The sequence below is a fragment of the Lutjanus erythropterus genome, chromosome 3 (genome assembly GCF_056507025.1).
Source record: "Lutjanus erythropterus isolate fLutEry1 chromosome 3, fLutEry1.hap2, whole genome shotgun sequence".
Taxonomy (NCBI): Eukaryota; Metazoa; Chordata; class Actinopteri; order Lutjaniformes; family Lutjanidae; genus Lutjanus; species Lutjanus erythropterus.
Window position 1 is genome coordinate 17,393,438 of NC_139319.1, and position 25,877 is coordinate 17,419,314.

Genomic DNA, 25,877 nt, shown 5'->3' on the forward strand with positions numbered 1-25,877 from the left:
TTAACTAGCAGTCAATATTTAGTTCATGTTTTTAACCCCCTGGCTAACACATGAATGGCATGAATGAGTGATTGGCTGTTGATACATCATGGGATGCTAATAGTCAAAATCAGGGCTGGGCAGTATATTGATGATATATTGTATCGTATTGCCATGGATTCTGCCATCATTATATCGTGATATGGCATAAATGTTGCCTTTCCCTGGTTTTAAAGGCTGCATTACAATAAAGTGATGTAATTTACTGAACTTGTCAGTCTTTTCTAGCTGCTCTCATGTTCCTCTCATTTATATTATCACATGATCTTTCCTGTAGTCAGCGCTTCCACCCAGTGGCAAAATGAGGCCCCTCAAAGACGCCCAGCTGGGGGCTTTCACCTTCTTCGCCTCAGCTCTCCCTCATGATGTCTGTGGGAGCAACGGCCTCCCTCTTACCCCCAACTCTATCAAAATCTTGGGACGTTTCCAGATCCTCAAGACCATCACTCACCCCAGACTCTGCCAATATGTGGACATCTCCAGAGGGAAACATGGTATGATCTTGTGCTTTGTTCTTTGTAAGAGGTCTAATCGTGTCTTATATCCTGTCCTCCCATTTTATTGCTTTTTATTTCATTTCTTTTTCTGTTGTCCTTACTAGGGGTTGACTATTTAATCTGCAGATAAAGTAAATTAATTTAAGAATGTGCTATTTTGGCTCTGGTGCATCTCTCTCTCTGTCTGCAGTCATCATTTTGTGGTCTCACTCAATGTCCCACCAACAACACTATCTTTTTTTTGTTGAATGTTGAAAAGTTCTGTTTTAGTTAGACATGTGCTTAAAGCATTTCAACAAAATTTTGTGTTGTTTATGTTATTCAAAATATCAACACAGAGATTTACATTTTTCTGCAGATGTATATGAATTCCAAATCACTTATCAAATTCCTTAATTACTAGTAATTGGTCTCCGTATCGGCCTTGAAGAAACATGTTGGTTGACCCCTAGTATTAACTGTGACTGAGCTTATTCAAAACATGCATGCATTTTTATTCCAGATAGAACTTCATTCCTGGATATTTATTAACTTTTTATCAGTTTGTTTCATTCTGTTGTTCTCTGTGTAATACATATGTGATTTATATGCAAGTACACAATAACATTGTGTAAGACTGTATTTTATTGTAGTACAACACAAGACAAGCTGCAGAGTGTAAAGTAACCATTTCAGTTAGTGAGGGTCAGCCTTGCAAAGTCCATCAGTATATTTCAGAAAGTATTACTTCAGGAGAAAGGACATGTTTTTTTGCCACCTGGACTCATTGCACAGGACCTACATTTAGTCCTTGGTTCCTCTGATAAAAACAAGATTCAAAATGTTTATTTTCACTCCAGTTATACAAGTACAGTCATGTGAAATACTTTTTCCATTACAAAAGAACAGTAAATTAAAGGGATAGTTCCCTCAAAAATGAACATTCAGTCATTATCTACTCTCCCTCATGCTGATCGAAGGCCGGGTTTAGTTTTTTGTCCACAAAACTCTGAGAGATTCTGTAACACTGTTTTCCTGTGAAATTCCAGCAAACAGTTTAAGAGAATGGTGATCCATTTTCAAATGGAAAAAAAAACAAAAAAACAAATCCACCCCCCTCAAACATAAAATGCCTCCTAAAGCCCTGACATGCCGTTCACTTGTGCATGGACATGTCACACCACACACACCCACTTCAGATGGTATCCACTTGAACATGGCTCCAAGCTATTGATCTACAGTGAAGACTTAGGCTAAAAACACAGTGCAAATGACGTTTTTCAAGTCAGCTTGGCATGTTGGAGCTTTAGGAGACTTGGGTTACACCAAAGAAGCAATATGGAGGCATTTTATGTTTTATTTTCTGTATTTTTTTTTTGTTTGAAAACTGGTCACCATTGACCCTAAATTGCCCATAGGTGCGAGTCTGAGTGGTTGTCTGTCTCTATCTGTCAGCCCTGTGATGAACTGGTGATTTGACCAGGGTGTTCCCAATGTCAGCCCCCCACGACCCTTCAAGGATAAGCGGTTACGGACAATAAATGAATGAATGAATGAACTAGTCACCATTCACTTCAATTCTGCAACACTGTTTTCCTGTGAAACTCCAGTGTTTTGTGGACTAAAAAACTAAACCCAGACTTCAGTTGGCATGATTGTGAGTAGATAATGACCACATTTTCATTTTTGGGTGAACTATCCCTTTTAAGCAATAAAAGAATATATGTGTAAGAGCATTCATCCAAAGGTTCTTGGTCCCTGTGGAAAGGTTCTGTGGTGGAAATGCCATAATATAGTCTAATCCACTCTTCTATGACACACAGTTTTAAAAAAGAAAACAAAAAAGCTTTTTTAATCTTACAAAATATATGCATTTAATTTAAAAGTGCTTACAGCTTTATATTTTATTAATCTTGTTTGATTTTAGTTTGTTTGATTTAGAATCAGCCATGTTTGTTGTACAGGTGTAGCATCCCTACATGCTAAATGAATATCAATACATGTTTGCAAACTGAGGTGCATATCTTCACGTTGGTTTCTTCTTCTTCTTGCTCTGTAGAACGGCTGATTGTTGTTGCTGAACACTATGAAAACAGCTTAAGTGACTTCCAAAAACAAGGGAAAACAGCCAGGTGAGATTAACATTAAACCTCCTATGTGATGAACCCATTGTTATTTTCTCTTTTTTACTTTCACTGGTGGGCAGTCATCACTATTTGTCTATGAATGATATTCTATGTGATGGGCAGGGAAATAACATGCACTAACCTTGCCATCTACTGGCCGAGGTAAGAATTTCTAGCACTTAAGTGTTGAAAATATAGATGAATTTTTTATTATGTCTTTTCTCTGATTCGGTCACCACTTAACCCTCAAAATGGCGTGACACACTGTTGTGTTTTTTTTTGTGTTAGCCCAGAGAAGGTGCTGCAGATAGCCTATGAGGTCCTTGAAGGTCTGGAGTTCATGAACAAACATGGTATGGTGCACAGAGCCCTCAGCGCACACAATGTGCTCATGGACTGCAAGGTAAAATTGAGCTGTTTTACATGTCTGTCTTTGACTGACTGACTGTCTGTCCAATCAAAAGACAAAGAAATGATTGTTTAAACGTACTACTGCCATTCTAAGATAGATTTCTTCTGTGTAGGGGAATGTCAAGCTGGCAAAGTTTGGCCTTTATCACATGACTGATCATGGAGCCGATGTTGATTTTCCCATTGGGTACGTCTTTTTCTCCTCATTCATCACAGAGAAAGGTCCATTAGGGCTTCTCTGGAACCCTTCAACTGGTGGGACTGAGCTATGTGAGCTGTCTGGTCAGGGTCAAAGGTTCCCATGTATCTGTTTGCAGTTAGTCAAATCATAAAAAAGCCAATTGACCATAACATTGATGCATAATGGGCTGTTCTTCTTCATAGAAACCAGGTTTTGGGGCATCAGAAGAGCTTCCTGGTTTAGGAACTGTAACAGATCGTTGGACTTTTATCCTAATCCAAAGGCCTTTGTGTTCTACCAAGTATCTCTGTGTAATATCCTTTTGCAGATTGAAAAGAGGAATGATGGCATGACTTTCAATAAAACATCTGGATGGAAAATGTAATAAATGGAACTGTCAAACAGCTATGCAGGTTGTTCTTAGGCACAACTGGGTAAACATCACATAATGACAGACATGCAGAAGTGGCAAAAATACACACATTCTGTACTCAATTAGAAGTAAAGATGCATGTTTAAAAAATGTAAAAGTACTGATTCAACAAGTACAGGGTCTGAAATGTACTCATAGTACACGCACTTGTCTTTTACGTCTAGCCACATCTTTTACATCTTGTCATGTCTTTTTTGTTTTGTTGTCTTGTCTTGTTACACGTTTTTTGATTTGTTAGGTCTTTTTGTCTTGTTTGGTCTTTTTTGTATTGTTATGACTTGTTACATCTTTTTTTGTCTCATGGGTTTTTTGTCTTGTATGTTTTTTTTTGTCTTTTTATGTCTTTCACATTTGTTACATCTTTTTGCGTCTTTTTTGTTTTGTTACGTCTTGGTACATTTTTTATGTTTTGTTATGTCTTTTATGTCTTGTTGCGTATTTTTTGTCTTGCTACATCTTTTACGCCTTGTTACGTCTTTTTTGTCTTGTTACGTCTCTTATGTCTTGTTACATCTTTTGTTTTGTTACATCTGTTTTGTCTTGTTATATCTTGTTACATCTTTTACATCTTGTTATGTGTTTTACGTCTTGTTGCGTCTTTTTGTCTTGTTACGTCTTTTTTGTTTTGTTACTTGTTTTATGTGGTTTCGTCTTGCAATATTATCACTTTACAAAGAGTTGTGTATTAATTTCTCCTGTTGAACCTAACGCGGAGGAGACATAGAGTGACAGAAAAACTCCCTAAAGAAATGAATGAATATCTATGATGGGATGCTTGTGCATCGAGCTGTTAAACCGGCCACACTGGGTGTCTACAGCTAATGTCATTTAGAAGCTGACAAAGTAACGTGCTTATCTACTCTGTCATGATTGCCTCAGGTATCCATCATACCTTGCTCCAGAGGTGATCGCTCAGGGCTCCTTCCACCCCAGTGACTCTTCTCATGATGAAGCTCCTCTGCCCTCAGGACCCAAGACTGATGTCTGGTCTCTTGGGGTTTTGCTGTTTGAATTGTGTGCAGTAAGAATCCTTCATAAACTCCCTCATACAAGACAAGACATTTATATAAAAAAAACCAAAAACATTTGATGCTTGATTCAAGGATAATTTTCAACTTGAATTCTTATGCTGTGAATCGATTGCAGGGCAGACGACTGCTGCAGAATATTGATATAAGTGAAAGACTGAAGTTCATTCTAACCTTGGGTAAGTGAAAAGAAAGTAATTATTGGAAGTACTGTGCAATATGCTCTTAAGCTCAATTAGGCTTACACTGAGATACTGTTTGTCATTCTCAGGTTGCATGGACGACATTGTAACTGTCCTTGCTGAGGAACATGGTTGCCTGGATACCATCAAGGTAAAGTCTGCATGATTGGCTGCATTAGTCTTAGACAATAAGATACTTTATGAATGCAGATATTTTCAGTTGATAGTATTTCTTGGTCATTACTTGAAAGTAAGGTCAAATTATTGGTATATCTATATATATGTATAGTTTAGTTTTTTTTATTATTAATTTTTTTTACCAAATTAATACTTTTTAAAAATATCTTAGTTTGGGAAATATTTTATTTTTTCATTCAACAATAATACTGAAATGTTCAATGTTAAATCTTTGCCTAAATCAAATTTTGGCTGCTTCTTAACTTCCATATCAGCATGCTATTAGTAAGCTAAAAGTATGTAAGACTTTTTTGGTAAGTCTGCCACCTCAGTAGGAACAGTATGTCACAGTATGTGACGTGCATACAATTTCCAGGGAAATATTAGAGTATGCAAGTACTGGACACTACGCCAGCAAATCTGTCCCACAGTGCAATGCAGTAGTGACAGCTATGGCTGCAACACAACAGATAAATGCAGACACCAGTTAAGGCAGCTCTGTGTGATGTCAGTAATAATTCTGTTTAAATGTAAGTAAGATTTCATTTTGCTCGGTGGAATTTCTTTCTTTTTTTTTTAGTTCATCATTGGCATGAGTTGCCATGTTACGCATCTCCAATTTATAATTACACAAAAGTATGTTGAACAATAGTACACATTTTGGGTATGTAGTGTATAGTGTGTGATTTTGGATGCAGCGAAAGTGCGAAAGATTTCAAGTCCTGGAAGCGGATGAATCTGCTGAGCTCATGTTTGCATTTGCTCTGGCAGATTCATATGTTGCACATCATTAAATTTTCACATAATTAATATGGCTATAGATAAAAAAAATTATGCTAAAAAAATAAATAAACAAGTCTAAGAATCTGGGAGCTTTCGATGCCATCTTTTGTTTAACTTCAGTTTTCTGTACTTAGTGCTACTGATGGTCCTCGACTGTTTATGTTTCAGACCCAGTCCTGTAAAGACTGACTTGCACAGAACACTTAGAAACACTGAAAACATTTAAAGGGTAATTTATATGCAAGAACTGTCTGTGTCACTTACCAATCCCCAGAAATGATTATAAACACAAATTTAATATGGTCCAAGAAGTTAGAAGTACATCATTTTAACTTTTTAAGTGTTTAAACTCATTCAATCCACAGATCTTGTCCTGCTTGTAGCTGATGTAGTCATGTTTTTTTTTTTACAGGAGCTGCCTGAGAATGTTCTCGAGTTATTAAGGAAATGCTTGACCTTTCTTCCATCCAAAAGGTAAATACTGTCTCTGTTGGACATCATATCTTGTTGGAGGACACTGGCCATTTAGTTTCCAAAACACTTTGGTCACGCAGTTTATGAAATATTTGCTGCATGTACATCAGCCAGAACCAACAAGTGAAATGAGACCAAAATAAACAGACACAAGTTATTGGCTGACACTGAGATAACAGCCTTTTATGACTTAATATAATTGAATGTTTAATATAATAAGTCCTAACTCCTTGATGGCACTATCTGTGTTTGTAGATATTATGTATCTTATGACTCTAATGTCTTTGTATGTGTCCTCTAGGCCGACCCCTGCAGAACTGCTGGGAGACCCTGTGTTTGATGGCGTCTCCTGCCTCTACACGCCCTTCCAGAAGCCTGTTAGTCTGTTCTCTTCTTCTCTGCGATGTGCACATCTGGAGCTCCCAGAGGACATCAGTGACCTCTGCAAAGGTCTGCCCCAACGAGACACAATCTACCCACCATATGCACACCAATCATTCAGTCAGACCATCTTCCTCTTGATTAAAAACCTCAAAATACAGTACATTAAAGCTGAACTGATAATCTTGATGTAGCTTAATATTAATAATGCTAGCAGATAGGTGGAAGTATTCAGTGTCAAGAAGGGAGTCAAAAGATCTAATGAGCAGTCCTGTGTGAATTCTCTTTGATGTTTAAGAAGTTTTATATTAAATATCTTAAATAACTTTTTATCTAATCATCTTAATCATGTTTTTGAAGGAATAGCTTTGTCCCATTTATTCTGAACAAAAGACAGCTGTTCTAAAAGAGAATTGCACAGTGGTCTGGTAGCTCAGTTGGTAGAGCGTTTGCCCCATAAACTGAGGTTGTGAGTTGCGAGTCCTCTGTGACTACTCTGTGCTGTGAGTCTATTCTGTGAAGCATCCTATATTTAAAGGCCACCTGAAAATAAACAGAACTAAATACAAAAAATGACCGTGAAAGAGACATGGGGGACTTCTTTTCAATCAACTGTGTGTTTGTTAGATGATGATGAAGACTACCTGTCGGAGCGGGCCATACATGAGGTGTATCATCTGTGGTGTCTGGCGGGGGGAGACCTCGAGAAGGAGCTGACCAACAAGGAGATTATACAGTCCAAACCTCCAATCTGCACACTGCCCAAGTACATCACACGCACGCACACACACACACACACACACACACACACACACACATACACACACACACACACACACACACACACACACACACACACGTGGCATTTGGTAGTTTTAGTTGATATTCAGACTCAGTAAACTGTCTTTCTCTTTTGGTCTGTCTGTCTTTAGTTTTGTCCTGGAAGACGGGGAGTCTTTTGGCCAGGGACGGGATCGGAGTTTCCTGCTGGATGACACTACAGTGACACTGTCTCTGTGTCAACTCAGAAACGTAAGACTTGTCAGCAGACATGTGCATTCAGTATTTTAAGGGGGGATTGAGTGGAGTAGCAGAGAGCAGAGTTTTTTTTTAGCTGAACATGTTAGTCTAGTCTGCCCGACACATTGATCCTTTATTTGACTTGTATTTGTGCAAGTTAGAACCTATGGCCCAGACCATGGCTCTGAAATATTATAAATATTATAAATCCATGGTGCTAGTAGTAGTAGCAGGGAGATTTGTATTTTTTTTTTCTCTCAGTCCCACACTTCTGTCAGTTTTGTCTTGGATGTATAATATTCTCTAAACTATATTTCTACAGGGAACAACCAAATGAGTCATTCATGAGTCAGTTCACTGGTGGCAGATGAACAAAACAAACATTTTCTCATCACTGGGATGCTCCCATTGGGCCGTCGCCCTCAGTTAAAAATGAACTAATCATCTAGTGTGTACAGTGTTATGTAAATGAATGTAGTGTGCATTGGATTTGTGTTTGTGGGTACTTTTTCAAACATGTTTCCAGTATTTAACGTAATTAACACATCAAAATGCTCTCCATGCTGCTTTGGTGCTTTGTTTTTTACCTCTTTTACCATCATTTGTTACAAACAACATTAAAAAAATAGCACTCACTAAGCTTTAAAGGGAGAGCTCAGATTATTTGAATATTTTGGGTTTGTATCAGGTACTCATTCATTGGCAGCAGTAGACCAGCAGCTCCTGTGTTCTGTGAGTCTGGTTGTTTGAGAGAGAGAGATATTTGGCTCTCTGACGCCAAAGTAAAGCTGTGAAAATATTCTAAATATTGTGTACACGTCAACTGACACTGACTTTTTTTGGGTTGGCATTTTTTTAAGTGATTAAAATATGATTTGCTGCTGGGGGAGTGTAGACCAGCATCTAATGAAAGTAATACACTGACTGACTTTCAATAAGTACCTCATACAACCCCACTTCAAATGATCCAAACTAACTCTTCATGCTATAAGAACTTGTTCATTGCTTCAGCTGACAGAACTGAGCGTAAAATACATCTCTATGATTTTATTTTGTTAAATGTGCCTGTTGCTTGTGAACAGTGTTGATCTACACTGATGACAAACACAGTGGTTTCAAAATAAACCTCTTGAACTGAATGTAACCTTAATTGTGAATCCATATTCTGTTTTTAAGCTTCTGTTTTCCTCTTTCAGAGGCTGAAGGATGTGGCAGGAGAAGCCTATTACCCTCTACTGGAAGACGAGTAAGCAGTCTCTTTCGTCCTCTCCTACGGTGTCACTATTTTTCACAGCAGCCCATCACTTATTTGGGCTTGGGTAATGTCACATTCCCTTTACTTCTCCCTCCTTCAGACAGTCAAGTCTGCCTCAGTCCAACAGCAGCAATGAGCTGTCGGCCACCGTCACGCTGCCGCTCATCATCCGCGAGAGAGACACCGAGTACCAACTCATCCGCATCATCCTCTTTGACAGGCTGCTCAAGGTCTGGGCTCCATACAAATTCATACACACACACACACACACACACAGGGGGACACACTCATGGGATGCTACACATATGAGCATGTCTTACCCAATTAGACAGAGTGCCTGAATATGTCACAGCCTGTTGATTGTTTCAAGTCAAATATTGTGTCCTGTATTTCTAATAATTATCATTTAAGCAGGTTATATTAGGATAAATCTGGGTATTATATTTACTGTTTGATGTTTTGTCATCAGGCCTATCCTTACAAGAAGAACTTAGTGTGGAAAGAGGCCAGAGTGGATATTCCCCCTCTTGTTCGAGGCCTGGCGTGGGCAGCGCTGCTGGGCATTGAGGTACGGGAGAAGTGGTAGTTCTGTGTTGAGAACAGTGTTAATTTCCTCAAGAAATAATTAGTAGTATCAACCTAATTTATGTCTATTTAATTTATTTATTTTCCAAATCAGAGTTTTCAAACATAATTCAGTCACAATGAAAAATAAATAATTTTCTAACCTACATCTAAAAATCCATAATTGTTATTTTTTTTTTAAACCAACCCTCCCTTCTCACCCCCGTGGCCTGAGATCTTAATTCTGTTAGGATACAGAATTATAGTTAAATGTTGCATAATAATTATATTCCCCTCTGTTCCTAGATTAAATAAATAAATAAATAAATAAATAATAATGATAGAGATGATGCAGAAAAGAACATAGTCTTGGTTACTGTAACCCCAAGTTTTAAAAGTAACATAACCATAACTTGTGTCAGTTTAAAAGAACATCATGGAGATCTGAAAAAACAACCTAATAAAATAATAAGTAAAATACACATACATAAAAATTTATTTATGATAAAGCACTGTGGCAATATCTATTGGCTTTTCGTCAATGAAACAAACGAGATGAAAATGTGAGAGAGGGCCAAGCTGGCAAGAGATCCATTCAGAACTAATCTCTTTGTGTCTTAAGGGAGGTTAGATGAATACAAGTGGATTGCATTTGCTGCATGACTCATGAGCTGTTCTGTTCTCCTTCTTCCAAACATTGACTTTTCTGTACAAACATATGGCAAAATTTCATATTTGGTCATTTGAGTGACAATCATCAGTTAAAACACAACAAGCATAAAGCAAAATATTAAGATGTGTCATCCTGAAATTAGCTAAAAGGCAAGAAAGGTAACATCAAGGACACTTAAATGTTTTTGTTTTTCAAGCTAACGCAATTTTATAAGCTAACCTGAGCTGGTGTGTTTTCACTGAAGTTGAAATACAATACGAGCTAAAAGAAACAACCACTGTCCTGTACTGATTTGAGAAGTGACTTAGACTGAATTGCTAATCATAGATCCTAAATTAAAATATCGATCAAAACTCTAAAGATACTAAGTGTGAAGTTTCAAAATAAACCCGTTAGATTTTAGGTGACTAAAGTCTTTAATACAAGACAAATTTAAACAACTCAGATGACTGAAATATGACTAAATAGCATTTTAGTTAAAATACTATGACTATAACACAATCAAAACTTGGTGTCAGAATGAACACTGGTTGATTAAAGGTGCAGTTTAACGTTGTTTTGGACACATATCTTTCTTTTTTTTTTTTTTTTTTACACAGGGAGACATTCAAGCCAAATATGAGAGCATTGACAAAGATACTCCCATTCCAACTGACAGACAGGTAACTTGCTTGTTTAAGACTAGATGACAGTAAAATTTTGAGTCACTTTCAAAATGAATTTGTTGATGTCGATCTTTTGTTGTTCCTTCTCATACGTGTTTACAGATTGAGGTGGACATCCCTCGCTGCCACCAGTACGATGAGCTGCTGTCGTCTCCTCAGGGCCACATCAAGTTCAGGCGTGTGTTGAAAGCCTGGGTGGTCTCCCACCCTGACCTGGTTTACTGGCAGGGTGAGTCAACCCTCATGTCGATTTCTTTTACTGTCTCACTGGATGCTTCTCTTGGGCCCAGTCTCAATGTCCTGCCTAGAGCCTTAAACCTTGAACCCTCACGGACTTTAGCTGGCAACACCTGTGAGTGTTTGAGTTTTATTTGCTTTAGTCCTGAAATGTTTGATCCTGGTCAACCTTGTAAAACACTTAAATAATGATTTTACTTGTGTTTGTCAAAACAGCATAATACACTTACATACTATATTTTTACTTTAAAAGTGTATTCTGATACTAATTACTAAAAGAGGTAGTCAGTAACCTGATCCAGTTATCACAACATTTAAGTAATGTAACCTGATTGAAATGTTTTAATGTGTGAACACTGTACATGGTAGTATAAAGGTCTTTATTGCATTTTAAAAATCTTGTTAAATAATCCCCCATAACTGTTATCTGATTCTGTATTTTTTTTCTGTAAATGTAATGGAATACAATTACCTTTTTTGTATCCGATTACGTAATCCTGTTAAATACGATCTGTTACTCCTCAGGCCTGAACGCTCCAGGACTTCACCCGTGTTTAATGTTACAGCGCTTTGAACTGTGGGTAATTTCCTCAGGCAAAGTCTGCATTTCTGCAGAAAGTGTGCATAAATGGTTCAAAAGGTCTGTGAGAGAGCCCTCATGGACTCAGCGATTTAACAGTGAGACGGCCCTAAGCCCTCACAGACTTATGCAAATGCGCCTCAAAATCTGTCAGTCTGTGAAGGTGGACATTGGGATTGGGCCTTATTCTTCTTTTCTGTTTCTCAGTTTTTTTCTCTTCTCCTTCATTCACACTACTGCTCATTGTATTACACATGACTGGACAGTAGATGGGGCTCATGTCACATCTTGTAAACTGCCTTCCTTCGCTCTCAGCTATGTAACTCTGTACAGTAGATTTGTATTAATAACTGTTTTGATTATCGTCTTCTCATTATTTCAGGTTTGGATTCACTTTGTGCCCCATTCCTCTACTTGAATTTCAATAATGAAGGTGAGAATTACAATTCTAACCTCTTAAAAAAAACTTGTCAAGTGCTTTATTTCTACTGTCCTTTTGTTCTGCTTGGCTTCCTTTCATACTTGTCTCATACTCTTCACAGCCCTGGCGTACGCCTGCATGTCTGCGTTCATCCCCAAATACTTGTACAACTTTTTCCTGAAGGACAACTCTCATGTCATTCAAGGTGAGACATGCTAGAATAAGCACTTTGGACAAGTTTTTGCAAAGTAATACAACATCATGACCTCAAAGCTTTTTTTTTTTTTTTTTTTTATTTATGCTGATACTAATATAAATGACACATTCTGCCTCATTTTTCTATATTGTTTTCGCTTCAGCCATCCAGTGTTTTTGAGCTGATTTAGTCAACTGCCACTGCAAGTTAAGTAATAAGCATTAAACATGGTCAGAGCATTGGGCTAAGTTCAAAAACAAATTATCATCGGCTGGCACAGAGCATCAGGCCGTCAGCTCAATGTTGATTAAATTTTGCCTCCATGTTGTTCCTAAGCTGTGAAAACTAATTTCGGTCTGTCTTAATGGAGTTTGCAGCTGAGCCACATCATTTAGAGATAGGGAAACAAATGAAACTGCAAAAGCCTGCAGAGAAATGTCACAAGCAATTCTTACGTGACTGATAAACAGCTATACCACACACCTCTTGAACTCGGTGGGGAATGTGGCTATTATCCTTTCTTTCCACTGCTGCCCTGGAGAGCTCTCTAATGTTTATCTGTCTGGTCAGAGCTCCTTTGTTGACTTATACTGTGAAGAATGGTGGCAGCGCAGCATTACACTGCTGCATATGTTTCCATTAAACGTGTACAGACATTAGTTTCCAAGGTTGCACAATATATCAGAGGTCTACCTGCAACACGTTTGGCTTTATGTCTCTCTTTTATGTTTCAAAGCACAGAAAAGAAACAGTACAAAATATTCACTCTAACCAAAAGCCTCTTTGTTAAAAGGTTAAAAAAAAGTATGTGAACTATGAGATCTTATTGCCTGTTTATATATTGTCTAACATCTTTGGCGTTCTAAATAGTCATCCACACCAAGAAGGCTAATTATAACAAAAACTATAAATATATTGTTTTAAAAATCAAATCGTTCTAACTCAAGTAGATGGCAGCGCCCACACCACAACTACAGTGACAGTGATCATGGCAAATGATTTAATTGGAAACACTTTCAGAGCAATTTGATGAACGATAGAAACACTGACAGCCACATCAAAACAATGTCATTTTACCTGAGATGTTCTGTCAAACAGTCTCCGGTCTCTGAAGTTCATTTGGTCCTTACTGATGTCCTCTTTGTGAGGCAACCATCAAACTGATGCAGACTCATATAAACATGTGAATGAAACTTGTCAGCTCTAGAAACAAAGCGCTGTGTTCTCCTAACTCCTCTTGTCTTTGAAGAATTTCATGAACCCATATCCTTCCGGCTTTTATTTTGTTTCTCTGCGCAACGTACAGCAGTAACGGACAGTAACAGGTCATCAATATCCATTTTCCTAAGCTGCTGATGCAGATGGAGAGTGCAGCGTGTGCTTGGTGCTGCTGTCGTTTATCAGTGTGGATGCTCACATCGTTAGTGTTTGTTCCAGTTTTTGTTGGTGTGGACGGCTTTTTACTGTTGACTGTAAAGTCTTGTTCAGTCAAGTGCGCTTCAGTCAAGTTTTTATCACTCATTAGGAATGCATGACAAATATCTTAGCCTATCACAGCTTTGTCAGTCTCTTGTCAGTATCAGTATGATGAATATGAGCTATAATAATGTCTGATTTGACAAATCTGATTGATCTGATTATGTCAAAGGGTTTAATTTGAATTCTTGCGCAAAATGCTCTGTCAAAGCTAAAGTCTATTTGTGTTTTCTGATGAACTAAAATGAACATTTGAAGAGTCAGAAATGTTCTTTGATTTTGCTGTCTTAGTGATTTGGTTAGATTTGGTTCAGTCTGAGCTGTAGAATATTAAATCATCCAGCTTTGCTCACTATCTCTGGGCCTTTCTTACCCTCAGGTGTGAATAATCTACAGGTTATATGAACTTCTTTTTAAGATACAAAAATGTGAAATCATCAGTGATCGTATCCAAATCGATCACGAGTAGTAAGTAATTATAGGTTATCTGTACGGGCTGAAACAATTCTGTGTCTTGCATACCTAATCAAGATACACAATACATGATGTATAGACCTTTGTCCCTTTTTCTTGTGTTCCAGAGTATTTGACTGTCTTCTCTCAAATGATTGCTTTCCATGACCCAGAGCTAAGCAACCATCTAAATGAGATTGGCTTCATCCCAGATGTAAGTTACCAACAGTGCAAGTTTCCTGACGCTCTGATGACATTAGAAAGCAGTATTTTGGTAACGACATTGTCTGCTATTGCAAGTTCACTTTTCCTGGGAAGTTAAAGTAAGTCATAGTAAGAAGTGACTCCAGTTTCTTGCTCCACACCAGGGTCAAATGAGCTGACCATTAATAGATCACTGTGTATATCTTTTCATTGTCATTGACATTTTTTGTTCCACATCCTCCTTTCCAGAATTTGTGGTGAGGGTCAAGTTCTCCCTATAGTCCTCCAGTGATGATTTATACAGCGACTAATGTCTGCTAGGCTCACTTAATGATTGTCCTCTGCCAGGCTTGCCTTATTTCTCTTACTCTGTGCCACCTCTTCTTGCCCTTCGCTTTCCTCTTTACAGCTCTGCTCAGACAGTGACAAGGTTAAAGTCTCTGCCGTCTCTCTGGGGTTTCAGTTAGTGTGCTGATGAATGTGTGTCACCTGTGGACGAGCCTCTGGGACATTACCCAATGAAAAGTGGGGTCTTTATCATAGAGGAGTCAGGGATTTAAGCGTCCTCCTCCTCCTCCTTGCAGGTCCTGATGCCGCAGCTCTTTTTGTGAAGTGGTGCAAGTGAAGCACAAAGCTGTACTGGCTGTCTGTCATAATTTAAATGTGCAATAAGTAAAAATATGAAGACTTTTACAAGTAATAATCAATATCTCTATGTAAATGTCTATGGACTGCAGATGAGCTTTTCTGGTTATTCTAAAGGATATGAAGTTTATGCGTCCAACGCTAAGTCCAAAGTCAAAGCTAACACTAATGCAAAGCATGTGAAATATATTGTGATAATGTTCTTTTAGCTGGCTAATTTTGGCATGCATGCTAATGCGGCTGAATTGCTAACTAGCTAACTTAGCAAAATACTGTCTTGAGTGAATAACATCAGCTAATTTATCTAGACTCCCGTCCCACTGTTACAGGGCAGCCAGGGCCGAATTTGCTGGACTGTAGCTGACTGGCAAACCTTAACTTGCTTGCTAACATTATCACAAGCAAAATACTATCTGGGTGAATATGTTAATTACCTAGCTTGCACTTTTGGAGAAAAAATATCACTTATCACTTTTTTATGATTCCTGAATAGATTTTAAATGTTATCTTAGCAAACAGATCAGTTTTACTTCACATGCTTAGCATTAAACACCATGTACTCATAACTTGAGGTATATATATCCTCTGTGAAAACAAACTAATAGCTGCTGACTTCACATTGTCCGTTATTAACCAACTGCTGAAAAAGTGAAGAAGGTTAGTCCCAACGTAAGCTGAGCAGGAAAGGCTAACATTAATGTTGCTAACACTTTGTACCACCGGTGCAATCGTATCTCTCTCAGAAGCTTTGTAATTCAAAGTTAAACTTCAGCATAATACAGTTAAGGCCACAGCCCTATATTAACATAATTAATTTTCCAGCATTCAATGTTCATTTCAATGTTCAGTCTGTGGTATGTCACGTCGCTGTTTTGGCCAAAGCCACTGCTGATGCCATTAATAGCAAGGATTTTCTGAAAGTTCCACACAGAACCTTTAAAGTGTGTGGGGGGGGGGGAAGAAAGTTAGGAGGGATACCACTTGCACAAATGTTTCCTGTAGCTGCTGTTCTTTCAAACAACAAAGCTTTACGTTGAACAGATGTCCCATTGAGCGTCTTCCAATGTCTTGCTCTTCTGTTGTTCAGACTTGGCTCGCTAAAGAAGAAACACTCTCAAGAAACACTCCATTATGATGCTGACTTGACACTTAGTGCACGTACACTACTAGCATTAACTTGCCTCTAAAAGGAGACTTTGTATGCCTGTTTTCATTGTTAGGCCAGAATAACACTGGAACAAGCTCTGTTGATATAGCCTCCATACTGGATGTCAATCCCGATAATTAGACTTTACAGACCATAAATCCCCCTTTTCTCTGTGAACTTCAGAGAACACTCTGGACTGTTGTTTTACTGAGGCAATAAATCCATCGGCCCTAAAAGACTAAATATCACTGCAGAATGAAATGGATTTGAACTTCTCATATATGCGGACCAAAACATGGCTAGCTTAATGCTGTCTGTCTTCCAGAAAGAGACAAATCTTGTATAAGCATGCAGCAACCGCAAGTAATCTTTGGGAAATGTTGTAGTGTTCAAAGACTCTGTTCCAGTAATGCCTTAAGCCATCGGAAGAGAGTCAGATTGCATGTGGCCAGTGGTTTAATTCAGGCCATTCTCAATTTGGCCACATCTCCCCTCCTGGGTTTGCCATTTACACCTACACTAATCCAATCTGGCTGTACTCACGGTGTTGCTGCCGAGCGGCTGAAATTGAGGCAGTGACTGGGAGTGCAGCGGTTCTGTCTCTCTCAAGCTCATCACTCCCGGGCACAGAAGAGGTCCGCTGAACAGTCACCAGCTCCCCCGCAATTAGCCGTCAATTAACTGGCAGGGATAAGCTCCAGTATTCCTGCGCTCTCTGCTCCAGACCCTTTCACTGCCGAATATTGCAGAGCCCCAGCAATGGCGGCCAGCGATTGGCATGTGTTTTAACAGGTGGTAAATGGTGTGTATGTGTGTGTGATAGCGTGCGAGTGTGTTAGTGTGCAGTCTTTAATTTCAATTTCATGCATTTCCTCCTGGGAAAGTGTGGAACGGAGCGAGAGAAGTAGGGGAGAAAAGAAGGTTGGACGACAAGATTGGTGTAATGAGATTCATTGTTAGCTTTCTCCCCATTGACTAATAACCAAACTCAGCACTTTGCTCTTTATTGCCGTTTGTCAGAGGCTGTAGAGATGTGCAGACGTGTGTGCTGTTGTTCTTAAAAACAGAAGTCTCTCCAGTGAGAAAGTTGTTCATTCATTTCATTTTGATTCTCAGCAGTAATATACTGAATATTATATATATAATTCAAATTCAGAAAAAGTTGGAACACTGTGTAAAATGTAAATAAAAACAGAATGCAATGATTTGCATGTCCTTTTTGATCAAAATTGAATTGAATACAGTACAAAAACAAGATATTTAAAGTTTGAACTGATAAACTTTATTGGTAAGTGAAAGTCATTCCTGTTCTTGCTTGATATACGACTTCAGTTGCTCATCAGTTCTGGGGTGTTGTCGTATTTTGCACTTCATAATGCACCGCATTTTTTCAGTGGAAGATGTTCCTGGATGTTATTAATACATGGCCTTCGCATTTTTGGGGCCGCTTTGCATGGTAGATGTGTAACTTGCATTTGTAGATGCAGGGATGAACTGTGTTTACCGACAGCACTTTTCCCAAGCACATTTAGTAATAACCTGTATTCAATCATGTCATTTTTTACAGCAGGTTTTAAGGCAGTGCCGCCTGTGGGATCAAAGGTCATGGGCAGTCAGTGCTGGTTTTCATGCTTGCCCCTTACGTGCAGAGATTTCTCCAGATTCTCTGAAACCTTCACTGATAATATGGATTGTAGATGTGAAATCTAAATCTGAATAATTCCTTGCAGTTTTGTGTTGAGTAACTTACACTGATGGACTATTTGCCCACACAGTTTGGGGATGAACCTCGCCACATCCATGCTTGTGAGCGACTGAGCCTTTTGAGGATGTCTCTTTTATACTTTTTACCTTTTACCAATTAACCTGTTTATTTGTGGAATATATTTTGAGCGTTCACCACCCGTTGATGCCTAAGTTTCTTGTTTTTGTACTGTTTTCAACTGAATACAGATCAAGAAGGATTTGCAAATCATTGCATTTCATTTTTATTTGTGTTTTACACAGTGGTCCATCTTTTGTGAAATTGGATTTGTACAAATTAATGCTATATTATGTCCTTAATGTGCTAATTTCTGTCTTTTTTTTTCTTGCCACACAGCTTTATGCTATCCCATGGTTCCTGACTATGTTTACACGTAAGTAGCTTTTTTTTTTTGTACTTTTCTGTATGAGGATATGAGGTGGCAGTGTGCGTAGCCCAAAACTTTCAGAGGTTATTTTGAGTCTGCTTCAATTAGAGTATCAATGAAAGAGAGAAAAGGTCAGTGGCTCCAGTATGGACATGTCCTGTAGCTTTTCTCTGCTTTTTCTCCCGGTGACCTTTATTCCAGCTGCTAATTAATTCCAATTTCGAAAGGAAAGGACTCGACCGCTCAGTCTCACACTACCTCGGGTTGTCACCAGCGCATCTTTATTTATCTTTATTTTGTATTTATCTGAATACGTTTAAAAATCCCAGCATAAAGCCAATCAGACAGCTGCTGGCAGAAATGTTTCTCTTTCACTGTGAAAAGATCAGACAGCCACAAATATCACAAATATTATGCCAAACAAAATCCTTCCAAAGATATTTTCACATGTGATGATTTATAGCATGATACGTGACGACTAATGCAAAAGTTAACTTTGTAACAAAGTAAAAAAAAGTACTGTACTTGTGTACAATTTTGAGGTATTTTTCCATTTTCTGTCACATCATACTTTTACTCAAGAAACCTTTCTGAAGAAATATTGCACTTTTTACTACATTATATGCATATGATATGACATATGGACATCTTATTATACATGATGCATTATTGTAGATGAAACTACCTACAAGTACTGCATATTAAGCTGTTTAAATTAGCTCCTCCTCAACTCACTATTACACATTAATGTGTCAGGGATAATGATCTAATAATAAAATAACTGTATAAAACAGTGAAGAACTAACATGCTAATAAAACTGATTTTTTGTGTTTTTATAAAAGTTTAAGGACCATTGTATAGGATTTAGTGGCATCTAGTGGTGAGGTTGTAGATTGTGACCATCTGAATAATCCTCATCTTATCCTCTTTTATGTCCCCAAGGAGTGCACAGGACTTTGAGGCCAGTTTGACATAGTGGGCAAAAACATCCAAAAATACTTTCTCTCATAGCTTAGATTGCGAAGGAGGCGGTTGTAGAATGGTGGATGCATTTTTTTGAGCCACGCAACCCTGCAAAATGACTCATGTCAGAATTTGATCTAATCGGTCTGATGACATTCAGCATGTCCGTAAAAAGCAGCACAACAAAATCATTTTATCCTCATTCAAATTAGTGAATAAACTGGACGTCGGGCGATTGAAGTCTCTGGTGCACATGAGCTGCTCCGGCCCTTAGAGCATGTAGGAGAAACTACAGTCACTGCAAAACCTCATGAAAAATCAAAGCCATTGTTTGTCCATTCTGGTCTACTGTAGAAACATAGTGGTTCAACATGGTGGCCTCAGTGGAGGGGGACCCACGCCGTCTGTCTCTAAACGGTTTATTCTATAGAAGCAAAAAACAGAATTCTTATGTGAATGGTTTTTATTTTCAGATGATTATACCCTAAAGAAAATATACTTATGAAAATTATATTTTATTCTCACTATATTCTGCCAATAAATCCCTCTATGTTTTACACACTGGACCTTTAAGTAGAGTAATTCTCTCGTAATGTGATGCACCTGTGATTTTTGCCAAGCAGAGTGGTGATGTGTAACACCGTTAAGAGATTTTTCTCAAAACCCAAAACCCGAGCCAGAAATGAATGGTGGACATTATACTGTAGTTTTTAAAAGACAAAGTTAATTTGTATGCAGACGCACGTCCGTACCGAGTGTCACGTCTCTGTGACTCTGTGACTAAACAGTGGCAGAACTGAGCTGTAGACTTTACAGGCTTATTATAGCGCTCCCTGTGGGCCAGTCTGCACCATTTTCTGCATCTAAGTAGTGACTCACCAAGACTATTAATGCACCAAATTAGAGAATTAGAAACATAATACCCGACTGTGGCTGAGATACTTCATGAAATACGATATACAAGCCATTGTGGGTGTGTGGATGGTGGCTATCACACAGCAATTTCACAAATATTGATTTAATTGTCATAATTTTACGGTTACAGCTGAAAATACACAATTAATGTATTATAACCTTCAGTTTATGAGAAGATTTTTGAAGCGATAGTAAAAAAGAAAAAATCCATTGGTAAGATGTGGCAGACAAAATCAATTCCAGATACTCAGTTCCAGGATTGGAAAAATAAAAAGTCTTTGATAAATATGGATTTAATATATCTTAAAAATGCATCAGCACTTGTGCACTTCTGCAAATGTGCTGTCCTCAGGAGAACTTTCAGGCAGGCGTTTTACATATAGATTTTTACAACTTGTAATGCCCATATTTATTAAAGACTACTTTAATTTTACTATCTTGAACGTCCTAAATTGAATTTTGTATACCACATCCCACGCATTAATCTTTTCCTTGTTAATGTAACCTGAAGAGTGCCTGTGGATGTAAGTGTCGCAGTAAATACTCCTGCTGCTATTTTTTTCTCGTGATTTTCAAAGAAAAAAAAAAATCTAAAATATATCAGAGGAGCTCATGAAGACTTTTTTGCAGAGCTGTTCACTCTGAGAACAGTATGTTCATACATACAATACAAGTGTTGTACACAATGAGCAGAAAGCACCTCTGTAATAGAATCCATCACAGTAGCCCCGCAGCATCTGCTACCTTTGTGAAGCTTATAATGTTCAGCTTCTGTTGAAACTTATAAATTTGTACTGTGACAGTGTTGTGAGTGTGAATTCAATTAGGGACATTCTGTAGAGTGTTGTTTATGATATTAAATTCCATTTCATTGGTATGTACAAGGAATTAAATAACCTTATTTTATCCACTTAGCATTATTTTAAGTGTCTCTATGTGGTTCAGTTATTTAAGTTCCTGCCGATTGGTGGTAATTTTTAGATGCTGTATTCTACTAGTACTGGATGATACATCAGTATTATATTGATATTGTGATTTGTGATTATGTATCATCTCAGTTTTCAGATATGTCTTGTGTCCAAGTGTCTGTCTACATGTGTCTGTCTACATGTGTCTGTCTACATGTGTCTTTCTACATGTGTCTGTGTCCACATGTCTGTCTGCATGTGTCTGCGTCCACATGTGTCTGTGTCCACATGTCTGTGTTCATATGTGTCTGCATCCACATGTGTCTGTGTCCACATGTCTGTGTTCATATGTGTCTGTGTCCACATGTCTGTGTTCATATGTGTCTGCGTCCACATGTGTCTGTGTCCACATGTCTGTGTTCATATGTGTCTGTGTCCACATGTGTCTGTCTACATGTGTCTGTGTCTACATGTCTGTGTCTACATGTGTCTCTGTCCTGATGTGTCTGTGTCCACATGTGTCTGTCTACATGTGTCTCTGTCCTCATGTGTCTGTGTTCATATGTGTCTGTCTACATGTGTCTGTGTCTACATGTGTCTGTGTCCACATGTCTGTGTCTACATGTGTCTGTGTCCACATGTCTGTGTCTACATGTGTCTCTGTCCTCATGTATCTGTGTCCACATGTGTCTGTGTCCACATAATGCCTGTTCTGGTTTGCAATGGTGATTTGACAGTGTCTGACAAAGATCTCTTTAAGATTGAAACGTTTCATTAATTAATGTTTCATTAAAATTGCTGGGAGCTACCAGTATGTGGAGCCTGTTTCTGATTTATTCATAGGGATGTAACTAGAGCAGCAATAATTAATCAATTAATTAATTATTAATCAATTATTAATCAATTATTAAATTAATTCCCAACTATTTTGGTAATCGATTAATTAACTTTTTAAGAAAAAAAATGTCAAAATTCCAGCCTCTTAAAGGTACGTTTTTCAAGTGTCTTACTCCTTTTCAACATTAAACTGAATATCTTTGGGTTGTGGACAAAACAAGACATGTGAGGATGTTATCCTGCACTCTGGGGAAACAGTATTTATTGTAATATTTAAAAAAAACAAAGAAAAATGATGAGTTGAAAAAAAAAATATTTTTTGCTTGTATAAAATTTGATTTTCCTTTTAAATTAAAGTGCTTCTGCTGTCTCTCTTTAATAAAATAAAATAAAAGTAGCCAGACATTACCTGAGCATGTGCAGAAAATTGTCATCATGGCAGTGAATATTTGAATTATGTATGTACGTATAATTGCAAAACAAAAGCAATGCAGCAGTCGTAGCAGCAGTCATTTAATAAAATAAAAATAATTTTAAAAATATTAATTTATCAACCATTTTTGTTATTATATTTTGTGAAAGCACCAATAGTCATCCCTATCATATTGTTGCAATATTGATATTGCGATATTCAAATATATTGATCTTTGTTTTTGTCCATTAATATTTTTATTTGATTTTGTCCATATCGCTCAGCCCCATTGTCAACATTTAATGTGTTGAAGACTGTCATTCTAGTAGGACACATTCAGATCATATAATAACTGGGCAAAATATAAATCTGCCAAATGTAATGGCACTTTAAACTGGACATTTTGTATTCTTTTTTTTTTGCCTGTGCACCTGCTGAGATCATTAAGTATTTGACTGATTAAATCTGACAGCTATGAGTCATATGTTTTCTTAGTTCTGTGCAGTTTTAGCTAAACTAATGAATAAGATTCTCAACAAAAAGTTTCTTGCAAACTACTTGGACCTCTGCAGAGAAATGTTACCAATTCCAGCAGTAATTGCAGGTTTGCTCGCTTAATATGTTTGTTGATTCCAATTATCATCATGTTTGAGTCGTTTCACCTTCTGAGCTGCAGCAGAGGTACATAAAGCTTTTCTTTTGGCTGCTTCTCAGCATGCAGTTTGTCAGTTGATGGCAGCATTACGCTTTTATCTTTCCACAGAGCGCTGTTGGAGCTCTAAAATATGAGCCTATTAGCAGGGGTCACAGATTATTGTTTCAAATTAAATGATATGCAATTAACCTCGGTGTCGTCTAGGTACAGCCCCATCATACAGTACAACTGTTGGAATAACTTTTTGCCTTCTTGATGTAATTTTAGATAATTGCATTAGAACCTGGCTCATCTGCAAACTCTTACAGACAGAACACAACCTGTGATTTACATTAATTTTAGCCAAATTGATCCAAAGCATGTGCTTTGCAGTGGGTTATTTCACTCTTCAGTTAAACACACACACACACACACACACACACACACACACACACACACACACAGACACACAGGCCACCTCTGGGGTGGAGAGTGTGAGGTGTGACCCTTTTACCCCTTATCCTCCCCCTGAGGCGGTGTGTGAGTCCAGTATTCAGGAGATGTGCCCCTCTGACTGCTAATGTCCCCAATCCAATATGAGGCAAGGTTGGAGGGTCATCCTCCATTCACACACCGACACACACACACACACACACACGCTCTCAGACACACTGCCTGCCACTCACATGCAGCAATCTGCTCAACTGACTGCTAATGTGGTGTGGACCCTCTGAGGTGTTTTCTCACCACTCGTGCTCCCTCAGCCTCACCACAGTCACACTCCGCCCACACACACACACAGACACACACGTCTACTGCCTCACATCCCCCGTAACAAAACGCGGGATGATATAAACAGGTGGACAGTACTGGTTCACATGCATAAATCTCAGCAGAAAAGAAGCATTGAATTTTCGGATTCTGAGAGTAATATGACTGAAATACTAACTGCGGTGGGACGGATTATCAGGATGTGGTTTTATTTTGGCTCAAAACAACCTGTGCAGGTTCTTCGCTCTAAAGCTCCACAGCCCCCTGATGTTCTTCCTGTCATTTTTCCACAACAACACCCACCTAAAAACATTTTCCCAGCTGCCACCCCCACATCAAAACATCCCTCCAGGCAACCTTGTCAATGCACAACATTGTTTAGCGAGCTTCCCATTTTAAAGCCATAGAGCCATCTTAAGTAAATGCGCTATGCACATGCAAATCATGCTCATTATATTCAAACTGATTTCCCTTTCCTCACTATGTGCATGTTGCATGCCATTGTCCTGCTTGCAGGATCCTATTGTGTCTCCCTCGAAGGATTTTGTCTTTTCAGGCATTCAGTCATTTCAGCATTCAGTCATTTTGTAAAATCTCCCCTTTGTTGTGTTTATTTGTGTACAGATGTCTTCCCGCTGCACAAAATCTTCCACCTGTGGGACACGCTGCTGCTGGGTAACTCCTCTTTCCCCTTCTGTATCGGCGTGGCCATACTGCAGCAGCTCAGGGACCGTCTCCTGGCCAATGGCTTCAATGAGTGCATCCTGCTCTTCTCTGACCTGCCAGGTGAGAGTGAGAGCTGATATTTACATCTTTGTAAATATCATTCATTATACCCGGCCAGGTGGAAGTGTGTGTGCGTGTGTGTGTGTGTGTGTGTGTGCGTGTGTGTGTGTGTGTGTGTCTGTGTGTGTGTGTGTGTCTGTGTGTGTGTGTGTGTCTGTGTGTGTGTGTGTGTGTGTCAAAGATACATGTCAATATAGTGGTAAGTTCCATATTAAATTCCCTAGTTAGTAGGGGTGGACCATCTACTGAATTGGCACATGACCACAGTGAAACACTACGATGGATGGTGAGTAACTTTGCTCTGTTTGGTAGGAAAATGATAAACACGATGTGGAGACGACAGCTTATTTTTAGTTTCTCTTCTGCATATATACATATATATATATATGTATATATATAAATAAATACATATATGTATATAGCTATCAATTTGATATACTGTCTTTGGCTCCAACTTACTTGGACTGCAGTACTCATTTTTGGACTTGGTATTGCTACATATCGCTCCTTTAAGCTCAAACTTCTAAAATGTCCAAAAGGCATAAAGATGTATTGACTTTAAGGAGGTGCTGTATTTCCAACTTCAGATCTAACCTATGGAACACAAAGTCAGAACCAGTCAGTGGAGCAGGTCTGATAAAGAGCATCTGAATGTTTAAGCTTTTCAGGAAGGTGACATGGTAATTTTCCAGTAAGGGCTAAAGAGGGAAAAGGATACCTGTGAGCATCAGGTCTCTCTTGGAAAGAAGACCACCTAAACTTATTATTTAAAATGCAATGAGCATTCATGCCTCTTTGCAGGTGATTCTGTACTCGGCTAGGGCAGATGTTACTTGATAAACAACAGCCTAACAGCAACTTTTATTATTTATTTTCTGCATGTGTTAAGCCGTAGAGACTCTGCAGTTATAAACAAGTGAAAATCACACTGAATTTTTTTTTTTTTTTTTTTTTGACTTGAAGGTTGTCCATCAGCAACTGGCATTTGCAGGAGGCTGTTTTTCATTCCTCAGAGTACTAATGTGTGCTGATGTGTTTGAGTTAATGATATCCTCAAAGCTCTGCACTCCTACACAGACACACTCCCTACTTGATGTGCTCTAGGCGTGCCGCGCTCTGCTCTGCATCTGTCGAACAGTCAACCTGCTGCACCCTGGGAATTGTATGCCACAGCATACACAGCCTCTGTGCTTCTGCATTCCCGTCACTCCTCACCTTCATTCAGAGCTTTAAGTCCATTTTTAGTTTATGTGAACTGTTTGGCCACTCGGTGATATTATTAGTGTAGGAT

At 38.4% G+C, this 25,877-nt stretch overlaps 1 protein-coding gene across 2 annotated transcripts in view; it reads left to right on the forward strand.

The window, feature by feature from the left end:
• Positions 1–25,877, forward strand: part of tbck (TBC1 domain containing kinase) — a 69,723-nt gene that overhangs the window by 579 nt on the left and 43,267 nt on the right. The window contains exons 2-22 of one of the 2 annotated variants that reach the window (XM_084715234.1): positions 317–533; positions 2,575–2,647; positions 2,930–3,044; positions 3,166–3,239; positions 4,546–4,687; positions 4,813–4,873; positions 4,966–5,027; positions 6,249–6,310; positions 6,612–6,760; positions 7,319–7,457; positions 7,624–7,723; positions 8,908–8,957; positions 9,067–9,196; positions 9,436–9,534; positions 10,803–10,865; positions 10,971–11,097; positions 12,068–12,118; positions 12,228–12,311; positions 14,360–14,445; positions 18,329–18,365; positions 24,425–24,586. In XM_084715234.1, coding sequence (XP_084571360.1) covers positions 317–533; positions 2,575–2,647; positions 2,930–3,044; positions 3,166–3,239; positions 4,546–4,687; positions 4,813–4,873; positions 4,966–5,027; positions 6,249–6,310; positions 6,612–6,760; positions 7,319–7,457; positions 7,624–7,723; positions 8,908–8,957; positions 9,067–9,196; positions 9,436–9,534; positions 10,803–10,865; positions 10,971–11,097; positions 12,068–12,118; positions 12,228–12,311; positions 14,360–14,445; positions 18,329–18,365; positions 24,425–24,586 — 2,083 coding nt within the window. The remainder of the gene's footprint in view (positions 1–316; positions 534–2,574; positions 2,648–2,929; positions 3,045–3,165; positions 3,240–4,545; positions 4,688–4,812; positions 4,874–4,965; positions 5,028–6,248; positions 6,311–6,611; positions 6,761–7,318; positions 7,458–7,623; positions 7,724–8,907; positions 8,958–9,066; positions 9,197–9,435; positions 9,535–10,802; positions 10,866–10,970; positions 11,098–12,067; positions 12,119–12,227; positions 12,312–14,359; positions 14,446–18,328; positions 18,366–24,424; positions 24,587–25,877) is intronic. The other variant, XM_084715235.1, reaches the window with a different exon arrangement.